This window comes from Rhineura floridana, chromosome 1, assembly GCF_030035675.1.
Source record: "Rhineura floridana isolate rRhiFlo1 chromosome 1, rRhiFlo1.hap2, whole genome shotgun sequence".
Classification (NCBI taxonomy): Eukaryota; Metazoa; Chordata; class Lepidosauria; order Squamata; family Rhineuridae; genus Rhineura; species Rhineura floridana.
Genome location: NC_084480.1, coordinates 245,246,871 through 245,264,702, shown reverse-complemented (window position 1 = coordinate 245,264,702; position 17,832 = coordinate 245,246,871). Strand labels below are relative to the sequence as shown.

Sequence of the window (17,832 nt, the reverse complement as noted above, 5' to 3'; positions counted from 1 at the left end):
CAATTCACTTTTATTTTCCCCTGTACTCCTAAAAGTACATTTTTACTGTCTAATGGCCAAGACAGCATGTCTTTGAGATACCTAATAAGTCAACTATTTAAAAAAATCTCCTTTTTCCTTCATCAATGACTTCACAAGAAGGAGGCACTGTGCCTCTGAATACCAGTTGCTGGGAATCACAAGTGAGGAGTATTGCTGAACTCAGGTCCTCCTTGCAGTTTTCCCATAGGCATGTGGTTGACTACAGGAAGCTGAATTAGGTGGGCCCTTGGCCTGATCCATCAGAGTTCTTTTTATCTTCTTGTGAGAAAATTAAACTTGTCACTGAAGAAAGCAAAAATAATGTTTTGTCTTGTGATAGCACTCACCATGATTTTAGGCTTAATAGCAAAGTCCTTTTGACCTCCAACCTGGATGTGTTTCTTCATGAGACTGAAGTTGTTAAAGCAACAGATAAGCAGGCCACTGCTGTTTGTTCTCAGGTTAAAATCTACATCTTCACAGAAATATCTAAACAATAAAATTTGTTTAACTGGTCATGTATTTGTGATTAATTAGTACTGAACTCTAGCTTATAGTATGCCATCTAATTTCTTACAATAAATTACACTGACAGCAAATCTCTGATAACCTAGAACAACACAAAACACTAATCTGTAATTACTGTTCTTCGTGAATGGTCCAGTTACATGACTAGATGACTCTCCTGACTCGTGACTTTACAGGATATTCTTAAAAGCAACCTTACACACTATATGGCTATGCCTCTCCCTACCAGGTGGAAGCCTGAGATAAGAGAGGCTCTTTATAGGAGAAGGAATAACACTCCCTTCTCAGTAGAAATCCCAATTCTGAGCCATGGGTAGTAAGTGGGCTTTAAAATAGAATATAGATACGAGTAGGTATTGAGAAGGTGGAGGGAGCACTACTGCAGAACCATGGTTACAAGTGGCTTTCTCCCTTCTTTGCATTCTTCTATGCAAACATCCCTACGTAGCAAGCTACCCAATATAGAAGGTGGGCAAGAAAGGGACAGCATCATAGAAGTTGGTCTGCATGTCTGTAGGGGTCAAATTCACTCTTCTCTGTAGGGGTCAAATTCACTTTTCTCTGTCATTTCTATTATCATTTCTTCACTTGCAAAAATGGCATTTATGCAGTAATTTATTAGATTTATATGTAATTTATTAAAGTTAAAACCCAGCTTTCCTCCAATGAACTCAAGGCAACATGCATAGTTCTCCCTCCTCCCCACTTTTTATCTTCACAACAATCTTGTAATGTAGATTAGGAAGTGGGACAGTGACTAGTACAAACTTCATGGCTGAATAGGGATCTGAAATTGGGTATCCCCAGTCCAAGTCACATACTCTAAACACCGACTATACCAGGCTGTAAACTTGGCATTTACTGGGAAATAGCTCACGTCAAGGCTTCACACTAACCATATTCCTTCCCAACTTCCAACTACATCTGTGTAAAGCCAAAGTAGAGGAAATTATGCTCACAGTGGCTAAAGGTTGCTTTTTAGATCACCAATTCTCATGTCCCTCCAGATTCCAAAACAGTCAAACATATCAAGACACCTGGCTAATTAGCGTAAACCACATATGCAAACCCCCTTTGATATGGCATTAAAATGTTATTCATTATCTGTGCTTTTAGAAAACTCTCACTCATTTTAGTGGGGGTTGTGTTAGGAAAGTTCCCAAAGATATGATGCACTTTGGTTCAATCTGAGTCCCACTCAAAATGTCAGCCCCTCTCATCTGAAAACATATTTTCTCCCTCCCATTTCTTGTTTTTATTTTTAATAAAATTACATAATGCCATATACGATTTCAATAATAAACACAAAGAAAAAGGGAAAAGTTTGAGATCTAAAAATACAAAAATAGTTATACATCCATTCATGGTAAGTTTACATTACAAAAACAAATTTTAATCATACTTCATCCCAGTGGGATGAATAATTCAAGTCATTATGAAGTTATAATTTCTAATATTCTAATGTTTCTCATATATATATCTGGTCTAGTAAAACATGGTTGCGCTCCATCCTGTATAGACAATTTTTCTACAAACAAGTTGTATGCTGCCCTTCCTTCTCTGACTTTAAGTTTGTCAACTTCACAATGTAAACTATGTCCAACGTTTTGAAAAGCCATTCACTGATTTTAGGTGATCTAACATTTTCCAGTTAGTGGAAATTGTCATTCTGTCAGCTGTGAGAAAATTACCATTTTCTGATCTTTGGAAAGAACCAAATCATGGTTTCCTGCCTTAGTGTACCATATTTCTCTTTAATGCTATAATTTTAAACTATAGATACTGCAAAATGAGGGCTGCATTTTATTTTTAATTTCAATGGTTTTAAATCTTCATTAAATAATTTGTGAAGTTCTATCAGTTCATGTTTTTTCTAGAGTGAAATATTTCCTAATAATAGTTAGAAGTGACAATCTGAACACAGTTTCCTCTTAAATTAAATAAAGCTAATCCATGTACAAGAAATCTAAGTGTATCTTTATTAAAATTGTTATGATACCAAAGCAATTTTTTTAAGTCTGTAGAGATATTAATTTCTTCTAAAGTTACGGCTCTGTCTGGATGGAACCAAGCCCTTAAATGCATGAGCATTGTGACTTCATAATATATTTTTATATATGGAAATTATAGCCCACCAAATTTAACAAATCTTATTAGGATCTTATGTGAGACCCTTAGTTTTTTCCCCCTCCCAGACAAAGTACATAAAAATATCTTGCCAACCACTGATCATCTTTAGTGATACATTTAAAGGAATGTTTTAAAAAAGGAAGAGAATATTAAGCAAGAGCATCAATTTCAAGGCGGAAATCCTTCCCATCCAAAAAATTCTGTGTTGCTTCCATCTATTCAAATCCTTCACTTTTTCCTTTAGTGCAGCCTTTCCCAACCAGTGTGCCTCCAGATGTTGTTGGACCACAACTCCCATCTTCCTGACCATTGGCAATGCTGGCTGAGGCTGACTGGAGTTGTGGTGCAACAACATCTAGAGGCACACTGGATGGGAAAGGCTGCTTTAGTGTGTCATGATTGTACTCAGATAAGTTCTCTAATTCTGGTGTGAGCTCCTACTGGGAGGAAGGGTGGGATATAAATCTAAGTAATAATAATAATAATAATAATAATAATATGAAGAAGCATTTTATTGGTTTGTCTTTCCACAGAACTTTATACTTCCTAGTAATACCATTTTTACAGAGATATCAATATTGAAATCCATTCAGATTTAATGAAATTGATTTTATACCCTGACATCTCAGTATGTTATTGTATCAAATCCATCAAATTGGCAAAAGAGCTTGCAAGGTCAATGCAGTATAATTGCAATATCATCCGCATATAAATTTATCTTAACATGTTCTCTAGCTACTTGAATACCTTTTATGAAATTGTTTGACCTTATAGCTTCAACTAATGGTTCGATTGACAAAGCAATAATAAGGGAGAGAACAGGCATCCTTGCCTGGTACCCTTTTTAGACTCACTGCTTCTAAATCATTAGTTATTATCTGAGCATTAGAGTTGGTATAAATCATTTTAATCCACTGCAAAAATTGATCACCAAGTTGAATTTTCCCTACAATTTGAAATAAATCCTACTCTAACCAGTCAAAGGCCTTCTCGGCATCTAGGAATACAAGGACATATGGAAGTTCATAGAATCATAGAGTTGGAAGGGGCCTTGTAGGCCATCGAGTCCAACCCCCTGCTCACAGCAGGAAATCCACAGCTAGTGCATCTCCTGCAGATAGCTGTCCAGCCTCTGCTTGAAGACATCCAGCAAAGGGGATCCCACCATCTCCCTAGGCAGTCGGTTCCATTGCCGAACTGCCCTTACTGTCAAGAAGTTCCTTCTAATGTCCAATCTGAATCTACGCTCCTGCAACTTAAAACCATTAGACCTAGTCCTACCCTCTGGGGCAGCAGTGAACAAATCTGTACCCTCCTCTATGTGACAGCCCTTCAGGTACTTAAAGAGTGCAATCATGTCACCCCTCAACCTTCTCTTCACCAGACTGAACATGCCAAGTTCCTTCAACCTTTCCTCATAAGACTTGTTCTCCATACCGGCTATCATCCTCGTCGCCCTCTTCTGAACCCGCTCTAACTTGTCTATATCTTTCTTAAAATGAGGCGCCCAGAACTGAACGCAGTATTCCAGATGAGGCCTGACTAATGCAGAATATAGTGGGACTATTACTTCCCTCGACCTGGAAACTATAGCTCTGTTTATGCATCCCAAAACCGTGTTTGCCTTTTTTGCCGCAGCATCACACTGCTGGGTCATGTTCAACTTGCGATCCACTACAATTCCAAGGTCCTTCTCACAAGCACTACTGCTAAGCCATGTATTTCCCATCCTGTACCCGTGCATTTTGTTTTTGTGGCCTAAATGCAGAATCCTGCATTTGTCTTTATCGAATGTCATTTTATTAATTTCAGCCCAATTTTCTAGTCTATCCAGGTCCCTTTGGATTTTATTCCTGTCTTCCATTGTGTTAGCTATCCCTCCTAGTTTCGTATCATCCGCAAACTTCATAAGGCTTCCCTCCACTCCATCATCTAAGTCATTGATAAAAATGTTGAAGAGTATCGGCCCCAGGACAGAACCCTGTGGCACTCCACTCGAGACCTCCTTCCAGTCCAAAGCAGAGCCACCGACGACCACTCTTTGAGTACGGTTTTCCAACCAGTTGTGAATCCACCTGACAGTATTTCCATGTAGTCCGCATTTGATGAGTTTGCTAATCAAAAGGTCGTGGGGGACTTTGTCAAACACCTTGCTGAAATCTGGATAGATGACATCTACAGCATTTCCACCATCTACTAAGCTAGTGACCCGATCAAAAAAAGAGATGAGATTAGTTTGACAGGATTTTTTCTTGACAAACCCATGTTGGCTCCTTCTAATCACAGCATTGTCATCTAGATAGTTGCCAATGGACTCTTTTATTATCCGTTCTAATATCTTTCCCGGTATTGAAGTCGGATAATAAAAGAGTCCATTGGCAACTATCTAGATGACAATGCTGTGATTAGAAGGAGCCAACATGGGTTTGTCAAGAAAAAATCCTGTCAAACTAATCTCTTTTTTTGATCGGGTCACTAGCTTAGTAGATGGTGGAAATGCTGTAGATGTCATTAATATTATGCATTATGTTAAAAAACTTCCTTATGTTCACAGATAACCGACAGTTCTTAATGAAGCCTATTCATTAGTCTTGTTGTATTTAAATATAATTTTCAATTCATAGTTTACAGTACCAACTTAATCTCAGAAATAATTCAACTGATGATCTTTTTTGTATTTACCTGTAAGCCTCATTCTTATTTTGAAAATATTAATAGTCCTTATCTATACATTCACAGCTAGTATATCTGGCAGACGAAGCTTGCATATACCTACCTGTTTAGATCATATTGCACATTTTGGGTCAGGTCTACATTCAGCAGTATAAAGTCATGTATGTGGCACCTGCAGAAGGGAGCTTTGGGTACTCTGGAATTCAGCTTGCTGTTCCATTTCTGAATGCCAAGTATTGCATAATGGACAATTTTTGGTGTAGCTTCAATGTGCTGCAGAACACTCTTAAGAGACACATTTTTACAGGTTGATCCTTGATCCATGGACTGACTACGAAAGGCAAAAGGGTTTAATTGTACTACATCACAACTGCACACAAAGGCACAAATGATAAACAAAGGCCCTAACTATACTGAAGCTCTTCCATGCGTAAAACCTATAAAGAGATACAGAGTGTACAGTAGAGCTCTTAAAAATAGCAATTTTAGGAACATTGTGAAACCAGCTCGTGTTTGTAGGAAGAACACAACAGTAGAAGTTGCCTTCCTGTGGTTTTTCCAATGAACAGAGTGTTCGGCAAGTGTTATGGTGGTGCTGTGTGGAATCTGGATCATTGAGACCTGGGCCTAAATCACCAATTCAGCTGTGAATCTCACTGGGTAAATTACACTCTCTCAGCCTAAATTACTGCTCACTATAAGAAATGTTAGTCTGTATTATTTATTTATTAATTAAATTTATATCGCTCTTCTTTCTAGAAAGAGGCTATGTGGAATGACCAGCTTTATGCTCTTCGTCTCTTTTTCACATTGCTTATCTTTTTTTTTAAAAAAAACCCAAATATAAAACTAGAAATACTAGATATAGTGAAATACAGAACAATATTCTAAATCGAATCAGCTAAACTACACATGTTATCCACATGAAGGGGATTACACATGCAGAAAGGGGCAGCAGGACCATGCTGCTGGTCTCACCTGGCACCACACAACCCTCCTGCCCTGTCTGTGCATGGATATTATGTGAACGATATAATATTGTAGTGATCCAAGATTCTGCTATGGTTCCCAATCTCCACTCTGATTTTGAGACATTGACTTACTTGAACTGTTCCTGGATGCCATGACTGTTCCATAAGACACAAGAGTCATCCATGACAACAATGAACGGCCAGACACACTGACGCTTGACTCCTAGCTCCTCCAAACGATTTCTCTCCAGTTCTAAGTTATGGTAAGAAAGCTCCTTAATAAGGAATCTGGCAGCACCTGAAATCCCACAGAACAGTGGAGAGTTTATTAAGATGGAGACTGGCTTGTATGATCTCTAAGGAATAGGAATCAAGTTGAATCATGCTGTATGAATGGGTCCAAAGATGGATGGGACTAGCTGGACATGAGCAGACTGACAAGCGCTTCAACAAGCTCACCTGATCTATCTACTGGACCCCTCCCCAGACATTCAGGAATCCATTAGATTCCATTAGTCTCCGGGGGCAGACTATCTTAATTTGTCTATCACCCCTGCAGGGGAGAATCACAACCATAATTCCAAACCTTATCAGGAAGCAATGAGACCATAACAACAGGGTGATATCCCTCACCCCAATATCCAGACCACTCCCCCTATCTGGAGCAAAAACTGCCCTGCCCTATGTGTCAAACCAGTCAGAACATGAGGAGCCTCATGGTTGTCATGGAGGCCCTGAAGTCCTGAGCCGGAGCTCTAGAAGCAGTCTCAGCATGGATATTGAGATCACCCAGAACTTTTTGTTCTGGACTCCTCCTCCAACACCATACAAAAGACCACCTCTGCCAACTCAGTCAGGGAGGTTGCTGTGTATCAGTTTGGATAGTATACCTCCAGCAGCCCTAGTTAACTGTCTTTTTGGCCCGACACCAGGTGTTAGGCCCTTACGCCAGCTCCAAGACAAAAGGGTTTCCTGATTGTGGAGATAGAAGTTCTATGGACCACAGCAGTTCCTCTCTGCTCCTCCCATCTCTGCAGCCTGTGCTGATACTGCACTGAGTATCCAAGTGGGCACAGCTGGGTCAGATCAACTCGTCCCAGCTTGCCCACTCAGGTCTCAGTAACATATACCAGATCAGCACCCTCATCCATGATAAAATAATGGATTACGGTCTTATTATATACTAATCTGGCGTTAAACAACAGCACACAAAGGCCATTGGGTACAGTAGATAAACAATCAGGAATGCATCTACAAGAGGGGTAGGAGCGAGAAACAGGGTGTTTCTCTCATCTTCAGTGGTAACCTATCACCTTCCCCTTCCCATGGCTATATCTCCCTCTACCCAAGATCACTGTAACTAGGGTGGCATCAGAACCTCGTAAGTTCAATTTTTAAGATATTGAAGGAAATGTCAGACAACTCATAATTTTAATAAACAAAAGCTACCACTCACTATTAAAAGCGAAGGCAATCTTTAACATTTTTACTCTAACATTTAATACATCAGGACCAAAGAGTTTAACACAAACATGTCTCTGTTATCTTTTTGGTGACTTTTGAAGACTTTCCTCTTTCAACAAGCCTTCTGAGACCTATCCCAGTCTGCATCTGTTGGAATTGCTTTTAATATGTTTTTTTTAAAAAAAACTTTTAAAAAACCCAATGTTTTTTTAACCCTAAAAGATGTCTTTAAAAACATTTTTTTAAAAACTTTAATGTTGTTTGTTTTTATGATGTTTTAAAGTGTTTTTAGTGCTTTTGTTTGCCGCCCTGGGCTCCTGCTGGGAGGAAGGGCGGGATATAAACAAACAAACAAACATCCTTAATTCTCAAATCTCAGCAGTTAAAATTGTCTTCATATTTTGCTGTTTGATCACCAACAAACAACAAGTGCTAAATGTGAGCAAGACTGCCTTTGATGTTTCTATTAATATGCAGTACAGTAGGTAGGCAATACAGCAATAATAAGTAGGTGAAATTGTCTTGGAAATCAAAGAATAAATGCATATGAACTAAGAGAAAGAGACTAGATGCAAGAGGCATTACAGACAACATAAAGAAATCTCATCGCTATTTGCATGTTTAATACTAACTGGATGATGCTCCCTATTATTATGGTTTCATGTCTTCAACTAGTATGTTAGAGCAGCCTTTCCCAACCAGTGTGCCTCCAGATGTTGTTGGACCACAACTCCCATCAGCCTCAGCCAGCATTCAATGGCTGAGGCTGATGGGAGTTGTGGTCCAACAACATCTGGAGGCACACCGGTTGGGAAAGGCTGCATTAGAGTATCAAAAAGTTATATGAGTATGCAAATGCTTACCGACTCCAGCATTGTTGAACATGCCTGGCAAAACCAGCATAATATGGTTGGGCCAATACTTGCGGTAAAGTGGCATTTCATATTCCTTCACCACAAGGAGATGGAGGTGGCTGATGCCTTCCATAGCATGATAAAGATTCAAGAGGCCATGCTCATGGCGCCCACTTGATGGAGTGAAAATAGGACTCTTTACGGCATTCAAATTCTGTTCAAAGGAAAAGAGAAAGGAAGAGTTCATAAAGAGTGCAAAAGACCAGGATGTCATATCCAATACGTAGGAAAGACCACAACTGACCTACGCATGCGCTTCAGGAACCACAAGTCGGCAATTTTGACAAAAAAAGTGGAGCAACCAGTTGCAAAACATTTTAACATCGAGGGTCACAGCCTGTTGGACTTTTCCATTACAGCGATAGAGATGCCAGCAGATCCACCAGCATTGACCAAAAGGGAGAACTTTTGGATTTACTCTCTGGACACATTGGCACCACATGGCCTGAACCTGGAGGACAGTACCACCACTACTTAGCTTCTGCAAATGAAGCCCCTCTGAGCATTCCATCCTCAAAGCTCTATAACTGCCTCCTTGGTAACAGTATTTGTATGTTGGCAGCTGATGAAGGCGGAAGCTGAAACATTTTAATATAATAAAAACCTCTGTTTGGTTAATCACTATTATGTTCATATATATATATATATAACATATACGTTGTGCGCACACACACACCAGCTGTGTCTCTCTTTGCTTTTGATGTGATATACCCTTCTCTCCTATAGGGGGGCACATGCACACCAATAGCCCAGCATGACAAGAATTTTGCCAATCAGAAGGTTCCTCCTATTTCTTACTTGTCCTCCCCTTTTCCTACAAATGTCAATTCCTCTTAATACACACACACACACACACACACACATGGAAAGAGAAAGATGAGTAGCATAGAAAATTCATGACAGAACAACAAGGAAAGATCAGCAAACCTGTAACTATATACAGCAAGAGGGTAAAGAATCACATGGGCATCTCCTGTAGCTCTAATCATGTGAAGAGCCAGTCATCTGTGGGCCCATGGTAACTCAAGGCTTACCTTGTGGCCAGAGATGCTTGTGATGGTCAATTCCTAATTAAGAAAGGCAATGAGGAGGGGAACTAAATTCAGAATCTGAAATTGAACACAGGCTTCCCAGACAAAATCCTTTATATTATAAATTTGGCTCAGTTTCTCAAAGTAGATCTATACTGAAAGATTTTGGTACAATAGGTTGTTTTTATGCAGCTAAGACATATTTTACCCACCTTATCAGACACAAGAGGCAGGCGCATGCTTTCCAAATGCTTGCCCTGCTTGCTGAAGACAAAATAGCTCTCTTTGGATTTGGGAATTATAAAATGAAGCTGAATCTCTTCTCCTAACATGGAGGATGAGAATGTAAATGAATGTAGGGTGGAGTCAGACATCTGCATACAAGGAAGAGAAAGAAATGGTAACTTAAGGAAAGAGGCCACATGCCAATACAGATATATTTTTGTTTGTGCGGATAAGTTACCAATGCATTTCAACAAGTGTGGGCAACACAGCTTGGAGAAATCTTATATAGAAAGTACTCTACTAGTTTAGGAACACAGCTAAATTGGGTCCATTTTCTATAGATTTGTCATTTGGAAGGTTATGGCATAAGGCAGTTGTTTTTTACACGAAATGATGAATTTTACAGCTCAAGAGATGTATAGAGTTCCAGAACATAATTCAGCAAACCCCATGTCTCTTAAGGGCAGATTTACAGTTATATTGGTTTTATACCACTAACTGTCACATTTTCTTCTGAAGGATTCTAGGAGTTGAAGTTTAGTAAGGCTTTAAGATATTTCTTCTGGAGCAGGCCTCTTTACCTGGCCCTTGGAACTCTTTCCAAGGCAACACATCCTCCTAAGCCACATCCTTCATGCATTCCACCTTCTTGAGAGTTTTGCCTGGCTGGAATATGCCCTTGAGCTCTGATAATGCCTCTTGTTTGCCCGGATGGAGGACAGAGACCGATATTTGAGTGTGAAGAAACCATACAAAAGTAAAAGTTCACATGTTGCTCTGCCCACATTTGCCTCTGGCTCCGCCCATCACTGGCATGTGTCCCCCCAAAGGTTGCCCAGAATGGAATGTGACCCTTGGGCTGAAAAGGATCCCCCCACCTTGGTGCTGGAGAGATCCCTACCTTCTCCTCTGACAGAATGATCTGGAGCAGGGGTGGGCAGCAGGAAGATTGGGTTCTACTGGCAGATCTCTGAGTGATTTGCAGTAGATCTGTAAGAGTTTCTGACTTCCCAAAAGTTTTAAAAAGAATGACTGTTAATAATTTAATGCAAATGGAAGCCCTGCATACCGGAGCGGAAAGGTTTATGTCCATATACTGATGGCACCGTTCACAGTGATGGAAAGTATTGTAAGCTGCATACTTTGTCAACATCATAGACACAGTATCCCGTTTTCTGGGTTCCTCAGCTTTAGTTTCTTTGCTTGGTTCTGTGGTCAAATGAAGGAACAAATCCAATGAAATTCCAGCTAATTAAATGTTCACAATAGAATTAATAAATCAGTTGTTTTCTAAGGTGTTTTGAAAGGCTAGGAAGAAGAAACAGCAAAATCAGTTTTCACTTACCTTGTTTTATTCTTTGCAGCTGCTCTGTGTATACTGGACTCATAAGGAAATATTTAGGATCATGCACACTGAGGTCAAAAGTCATTTTACTGATGATTTCAACATCTGGCCACTGATCACTGCTAGGCTGGGCAATTTCACTATCCTCTGTATGAGCTCAAAAAGAAAAATGGGTGAATACTGATACCAAATAAAAACCTAATAATTATACAATACTTTATCTCTACCTATATTCTCAAAGCACATTGGTAGATAGTATTATCCCCCCTTTTTACAGATTAAACATATTCATGGAGGATATTGTCTATCAATCTGTATTAACCATAAAGATAGAACATCCACACTCAGGAGCAATATATCACTGTTTGCTAGATGCTGAGACAGCATCAGAATAACTGTGACCATCATGATGATTTTGTGAGCCTACAGAGGTACCTGACTGAAAACTACCTAAGAATAGAAACTTGCTGCCTGAACCAGCTTCATTATTATGTTGTCAAGAAAATGCCAACAACATTCCTCCCTCAAAAGCTGGATTCCACTGATAAACAATAATTAGTCTACTCTGACAGTCACGACTAATATGTCCACTGATTTCAGATGATTTAGTCTACGACTACCTTAGTTTGATACCAACCCCTTGTGTCTTTCTAGGCTCACAAATTATGTCGTAGCTTATACTATTTTATAAACAGAATAACATGTACCGCTTTTCAGGTAGTCTTTGAATAAATATTAGTTTTCATTGTTACACTGGGCCATAGGGTTCAAACTTCCTAAGACATGTTAGAATAGTTCCAAAAACCGAAAAGGTGAGCAGCTCAAGTAAAGGTCTGTGGAAGCTATGCAACTGTGTCTAAAAATGTTATTTACAGTTACTTAATGTATTTTATTTTATGATGATTAGGGAGAGTGTTGGTCAAGGAGAATTTAAATTTAATGGATTCATGCATTCCTAGTCTGATTTCTCATACAGCCCATTGCTCATCCCAGTTTCTCTGGGAAACACAGTGGACATAGCTACATTATAGAATTTCCCTCTTCTCAGGATACTCTGGAAGCTTCACCCCGACAGAGAAAAATGATCCTGAGAAATAAGGATTAGCCCTTAGTACTTACTGGTATTAATATCTTCCTCATCATACACATCCACCTCTAGCAATCTGATCAACATGCGAAAGAGAATTCGTAGAAACTGCAAGTAAGAGCCAGTTTTCCCCACCTAAAGCAAAGGAGGGAAACGGTCTCAGAAAAATGTAGTATAGATTGCATTATCAGATAAACATTTTTGTCTATGAATTTGTGTTTGAAGATTTGCTAAAGTGCATGGAAATAAGGGTGAGAGGCCATAATGAAAATACTAGAAAAATCTGAGTGGTTACCATCAACCAATCAGTAGTACTGCTCTGTGTTCACTGGGAGACAATTTCCCCTTCTCCCTGATTGCTGTGGTACCCGTGTTTTATATGCAGATTCCTGTTCTACCCTTTCAGCAAAGAGCAAAAGTAGTGCCACGACTAATGGACTCAAAAGGTTTCTAACCATGCATTGGTAAGCACCAGGCGTTTGTTAAAGGGGCTCCAACAGCATCTCCATGTTTTGTTTTTTTAACATCACTTACCTGCTCTGCTGAGTCCATGAACTTTTGAGCAGCAAGAATGTTACTTGATTGTCTTTAGGATATGGCACTGGGATATTGGAAGTCATTTTGAATCAGTAGCCATGTGTAAAACAAGGACATTCTTCATGCATGCCCATCTGTGGTTCAAACAATTTTTGTGCCACACCAGTGACTATGCAGATTAAACTCCCCATCTTTTCTTTTCTTTTTGCAGGTACAGCATTATGTGATCTCTATTTCTAGAGGATCCCAAATTGTTAAAGCAGGGCTTCACACTGGATTACCTTCACATGTCCAGTTACTTGGTTCTCTTATTAGCCATGGCTTCTGAATTAGAATACGCTTAATCCATCAATTCTTTCCTTTTGTCACTTAGTCAGTACAAATACAATAATTTTAATAACAATAGCTTCAGTTGATCCATTCTTCTCCCTCTCACTACTGAACATTTTAATTAATCAGCATAGGATTGATTCATTCACACCAATACAAAACTGTTCATTTTTTAAAATCAATTATGCTAATGATTTCTGCTTTTCCCAGAGGGTTTTTAAAAGTTTTAAAAATAGGAACATCTCTCCAATTGAATGGCAACTGCTCATGAATTCTAAAATGGCAGTTATTCATCCCTTCCCCACAATAAATGTTCAGGGAAGTACATGGCAACCGTACAAGAAATATCTTGACCTAAGCTGTTAAGAGTTATTTTTATACAAATGTGTGTATTCTGAACTTCCAGACACGGGGGGTCAAGGATGTTACAACTTGCAAATGATATTTGTTCATTGGGGGCAGATCAAATTTATTGTTAGTCATTCTGAATGGGCAACTAATGAACAGCCAATTAATTGCTAGAGAGACATTCCTTTAAGCTCTGTCTAGTGTTTGAAAGTAACACTTTCCAGCTAAAGGGGGGGACTGACTAACAACTTGGAGTGAGCTTTACAATTTTGAATGAAGAACAGGCAGACTAAACAGAATTTAGCTGGGATTAGTAAAAACAGGTATAACCCTGGGAGGTCTGAACCAATCATTTTGATATCTGATGCAGAATCCTTATATTTGCTGCCTGTTTTCAAGAAATCTGTTTGCTTCTAATAGACTCTGTGTGTATATTATTATAAATTATTATAAATACAACACATATTACAAAGACACTGCAACTCTCTAGCATGCCCTCATTCAAAGGAAACAAACCGCTGTAGCTTGTTCCCTGGACCTCCTACTGCTCAGGGGAAGTGGATATAAGACACCAGTAAGAATGATCATGACTGCAAAGGCTGTAGTCAGATGTCAAGGTTACTCACCCGACAAAATTATATGAAATCATCCTGACACCACACACTTGGATCTATATATGCTTTTGATTTTGGTAGTAATAACCTTCTTTAATGCCAAGGCCATTTCCACCTAGGCATGGATTTCCAGCTGATACCTAATATATAACAGGCAACTAATTGAGATCAAAGGAAAAATCTTAGAATTGGATACACAGTTGAGGCTGTGCTTCTGCAGGAACTCAAGACAGCAGTAAATGGGCAGAAGGTTTACAAAGTCACATTGCCCCAGTTTATACAGCTTTTTGGGCTGTCTGTTTCATCATCTCTTGAGCAGGGAGGAAACAAACCATGATTCCTAGCTTAGCATTACATTCAAACAGTGGATCATGGTTTGCTTCGGCCCAGCAAACCATAATAATTAAATTAGGCTACAATGATCACAACTAATAGTTACCCTTCTATTTGTTGTTGTTGTTATATGCCTTCAAGTCGATTACGACTTACGGCAACCCTATGAATCACTGACCTCCAACAGCATAAACCACCCTGTTCAGATCTTGTAAGTTCAGGTTCCTTTTATGGAATCAATCCATCTCTTGTTTGGTCTTCCTCTTTTTCTATTCCCTTCTGTTTTTCCCTAAGATCCTCCATGGCACAGAGTGGTAAGCGGCGGTAACGCAGCCGAAGCTTTGCTCACGGCCGGAGTTCGATTCCAACGGAAGGAGGACGTCAAATCTCCAGTAAAAGGGGTTGAGGTCCACTCAGCCTTCCATCCACCCGTGGTCGGTAAAATGAGTACCCAGCATACGCTGGGGGGTAAAGAAAGGCCGGGGAAGGAACTGGCAATCCCACCCCATATATACGGTCTGCCTTGTAAAAGTTGCAAGACGTCACCCTAACAGTCGTAAACGACTCGCACTATAAGTGCGGGGACACCTTTACCTTTTCTGTTTTTCCCAGCATTATTGTCTTTTCTAGTGAATCATGTCTTCTCATGATGTGTCCAAAGTATGATAACCTCAGTTTCGTCATTTTAGCTTCTAGTGATAGTTCTGGTTTAATTTGTTCTGACACCCAATTATTTTTCTTTTTTGCAGTCCATGGTATGTGCGAAGCTCTCCTCCAAAACCACATTTCAAATGAGTTGATTTTTTTCTTATCTGCTTTTTTCACCGTCTAACTTTCACATCTATACTTAGAGATCAGGAATATCATGGTCTGAATGATCCTCACTTTAGGGTTCAGTGATACATCCTTGCATTTGAGGACCTTTTCTAGTTCTCTCATAGCTGCCCCCCCAATCCTAGCCTTCTTCTGATTTCTTGACCAGTACCGACCCTAGGCACCAGAAAGTAGGGCAGTTGCCCCAGGCGACGCGCTTTGGGGGGGCCGCGCTTGGCGATCTTTTAAAATATCTTTTATTTCCAATTTTATAAGCTGGGCGGGCAAGTGGGCGAGCGTGGGAAGCCTGTTTTCGTGAGGTGGTGCGAAAGAGGTGGCCGGGGAGGTGGCGTTGCAGTCCTTGGGTGTCAAAACATGGGTGGCACTGACTCCACGACTGGGCCTTGCCCGAGTTCGAGCCTCCGCCCCTGCTGGAAACCCTGGAGGACCCCGTGGTGGTGGTAGCCCCTCCATCTCTGAGCTGGTGGGGGTGTTTGGCCTCTGCCCCAGCCATGGCTGCTGAAAGCAGCAAGCAGTTTTGGAAGCAGAGCATGAAGCTGCTGGGCAGGTGAGTGACTGAATGAGGATTGGTCTATCTCTGGTATTGATGCCGACTAATCAGTCATTCCACACCAAGGCAGACGCCAATTAGCGGTGCTGGTTTTAGCAGGTGATTCTTGTCGCCATTCATTTTTGAGAGATGCGCGTGAGATCGCCAAGAGAATAAGCCATGGTTTGAAAAACAAACACCAACTAATTAGGCCTATTGTAAAAACAGCAGCTGATAACCTTTTCCTTGTTATAAGCAGAAAGTTCTCTGAAGAACTTCAGGACACAAGGCTGGCTTTGTAAACATGGAAGCAGAGGTCTTCAATTTCCTGAGTCTTTTTTTTTTTTTTTAGGAAACATCAGATTTCTTGGCATTCCCCACCCCAAGCTGAAGTGGGAGCCTGCTGTGCTTAAATCATAAGGTTCCCTCTTATCTGTTTGCTTTTAGAATGGTAAGAGGGGTGGGGGCATGATTTGGCCCAAATTGGGGAAAGTCAGAGGTAGGAGGTTGGGAATTTTATAAAAGCCCCCTCTTCATTTCTTCTATAATTCAGCCATGGGATATGTGTATCCTTGTATAAAGGATAAAACTTTCAGTGGAGAATAAGGCTATCAATTATGGCTATATATTGCCGTCAGCATTGGAGGCAATACACCTCCTATTCCAGTTGCTTGGGAACACAAGTTCAAGAGTACAAGTTTATGAGTCTAGAAATGGAAAATAATGCTCGTAATTAATACACCACTGTGTTCATTGGTGCTTTGCAAACTTAAGAAATTTGTTATTATAGATTACCCTATATTTCATCATCAGGAAAAAAAACAAAATACCAGGTCATCTAGCTTCAGTTTCCACACTGAAAGACACAGGCAATTGTGCAGGAGCTAGCCATATATTGCAAGTGATGTCCAGTTTTTTCAGTATTTTTTCTCTGCGGTCTTGAATGTATAAAAGCAAAACATAACAATAAAGCATATATGATAGCTGCTGTTATTAATCCAACAATAGAGAAGAGTTCACTCGAGATCAATATTATAGCGTTAGGACTCAAAGTGATCTGCCTGGTGCAAGCTTCACATTTGCTTCAGGTTTGTGGTGAGGATGAAATGAAGAGGGGGAAACCATGTCTAGGATTTCAGATAGGCACCTGTCCTAGCCCCCCATAGAGATGGTAAGTAGTATATCAGTTTTTAAAGTAAATTCAATGTTTGTTATGGTTTCAAAAAACGCAAGATTTCTTCACATCAATAAATGGAGCCCTAATACAGATGAACCTGGGGGGGGGGCAACTATGCTTTTGCCCCAGGCCCCGTACATGCTAAGGACGGACCTGTTCTTGATTATTGTCTCCATTTTGGTTAACGACTGTGCAAAGGTATTGATAATCCTTGACAAATTCAATGTCCTCGTTGTCAACTTTAAAGTTACATAAATCTTATGTTGTCATTACTTTAGTCTTCTTGACATTCAGCTGTAGTCCTGTTTTTGTGCTTTTGTCTTTAACTTTCATCAGCATTCGTTTCAAATCATTACTGGTTTCTGCTAGCAGTATGGTATCGTCTGCATATCTTAAATTACTGATATTTCTCCCTCCAATTTTCACAACTCCTTCATCTTGGTCCAATGCCTCTTTCCGTATGATATGACATGATATGTTAGATTAAACAAATAGGGTGATAAAACACACCCTTTCCGATTGGGAACCAATCGGTTTCTCCATATTCTGTCCTTACAGTAGCCTCTTGTCCAGAGTATAGGTTGCGGATCAGGACAATCAGATGCTGTGGCACCCCCATTTCTTTTAAAGCATTCCATAGTTTTTCATGATCTACACAGTCAAAAGCTTTGCTGTAATCTATAAAGCACAGGGTGATTTCCTTCTGAAATTCCTTGCTCCGTTCCATTATCCAATGTGTTT

At 39.9% G+C, this 17,832-nt stretch overlaps 2 protein-coding genes across 13 annotated transcripts in view; one reads left to right on the top strand and one right to left on the bottom strand.

The window, feature by feature from the left end:
* GREB1L (GREB1 like retinoic acid receptor coactivator) overlaps positions 1–17,832 on the bottom strand; it is a 300,655-nt gene that overhangs the window by 7,472 nt on the left and 275,351 nt on the right. For all 12 annotated transcript variants that reach the window (XM_061596502.1, XM_061596493.1, XM_061596580.1 and 9 more), the window contains 8 exons: positions 12,422–12,524; positions 11,303–11,458; positions 11,027–11,166; positions 9,945–10,106; positions 8,651–8,855; positions 6,456–6,621; positions 5,456–5,683; positions 369–510 (listed from right to left, as the gene is read on the bottom strand). In XM_061596502.1, the coding sequence (XP_061452486.1) occupies positions 369–510; positions 5,456–5,683; positions 6,456–6,621; positions 8,651–8,855; positions 9,945–10,106; positions 11,027–11,166; positions 11,303–11,458; positions 12,422–12,524 (1,302 nt within the window). The remainder of the gene's footprint in view (positions 1–368; positions 511–5,455; positions 5,684–6,455; positions 6,622–8,650; positions 8,856–9,944; positions 10,107–11,026; positions 11,167–11,302; positions 11,459–12,421; positions 12,525–17,832) is intronic.
* Positions 1–17,832, top strand: part of ESCO1 (establishment of sister chromatid cohesion N-acetyltransferase 1) — an 88,732-nt gene that overhangs the window by 60,961 nt on the left and 9,939 nt on the right. The gene's annotated exons all lie outside the window — the stretch shown is intronic.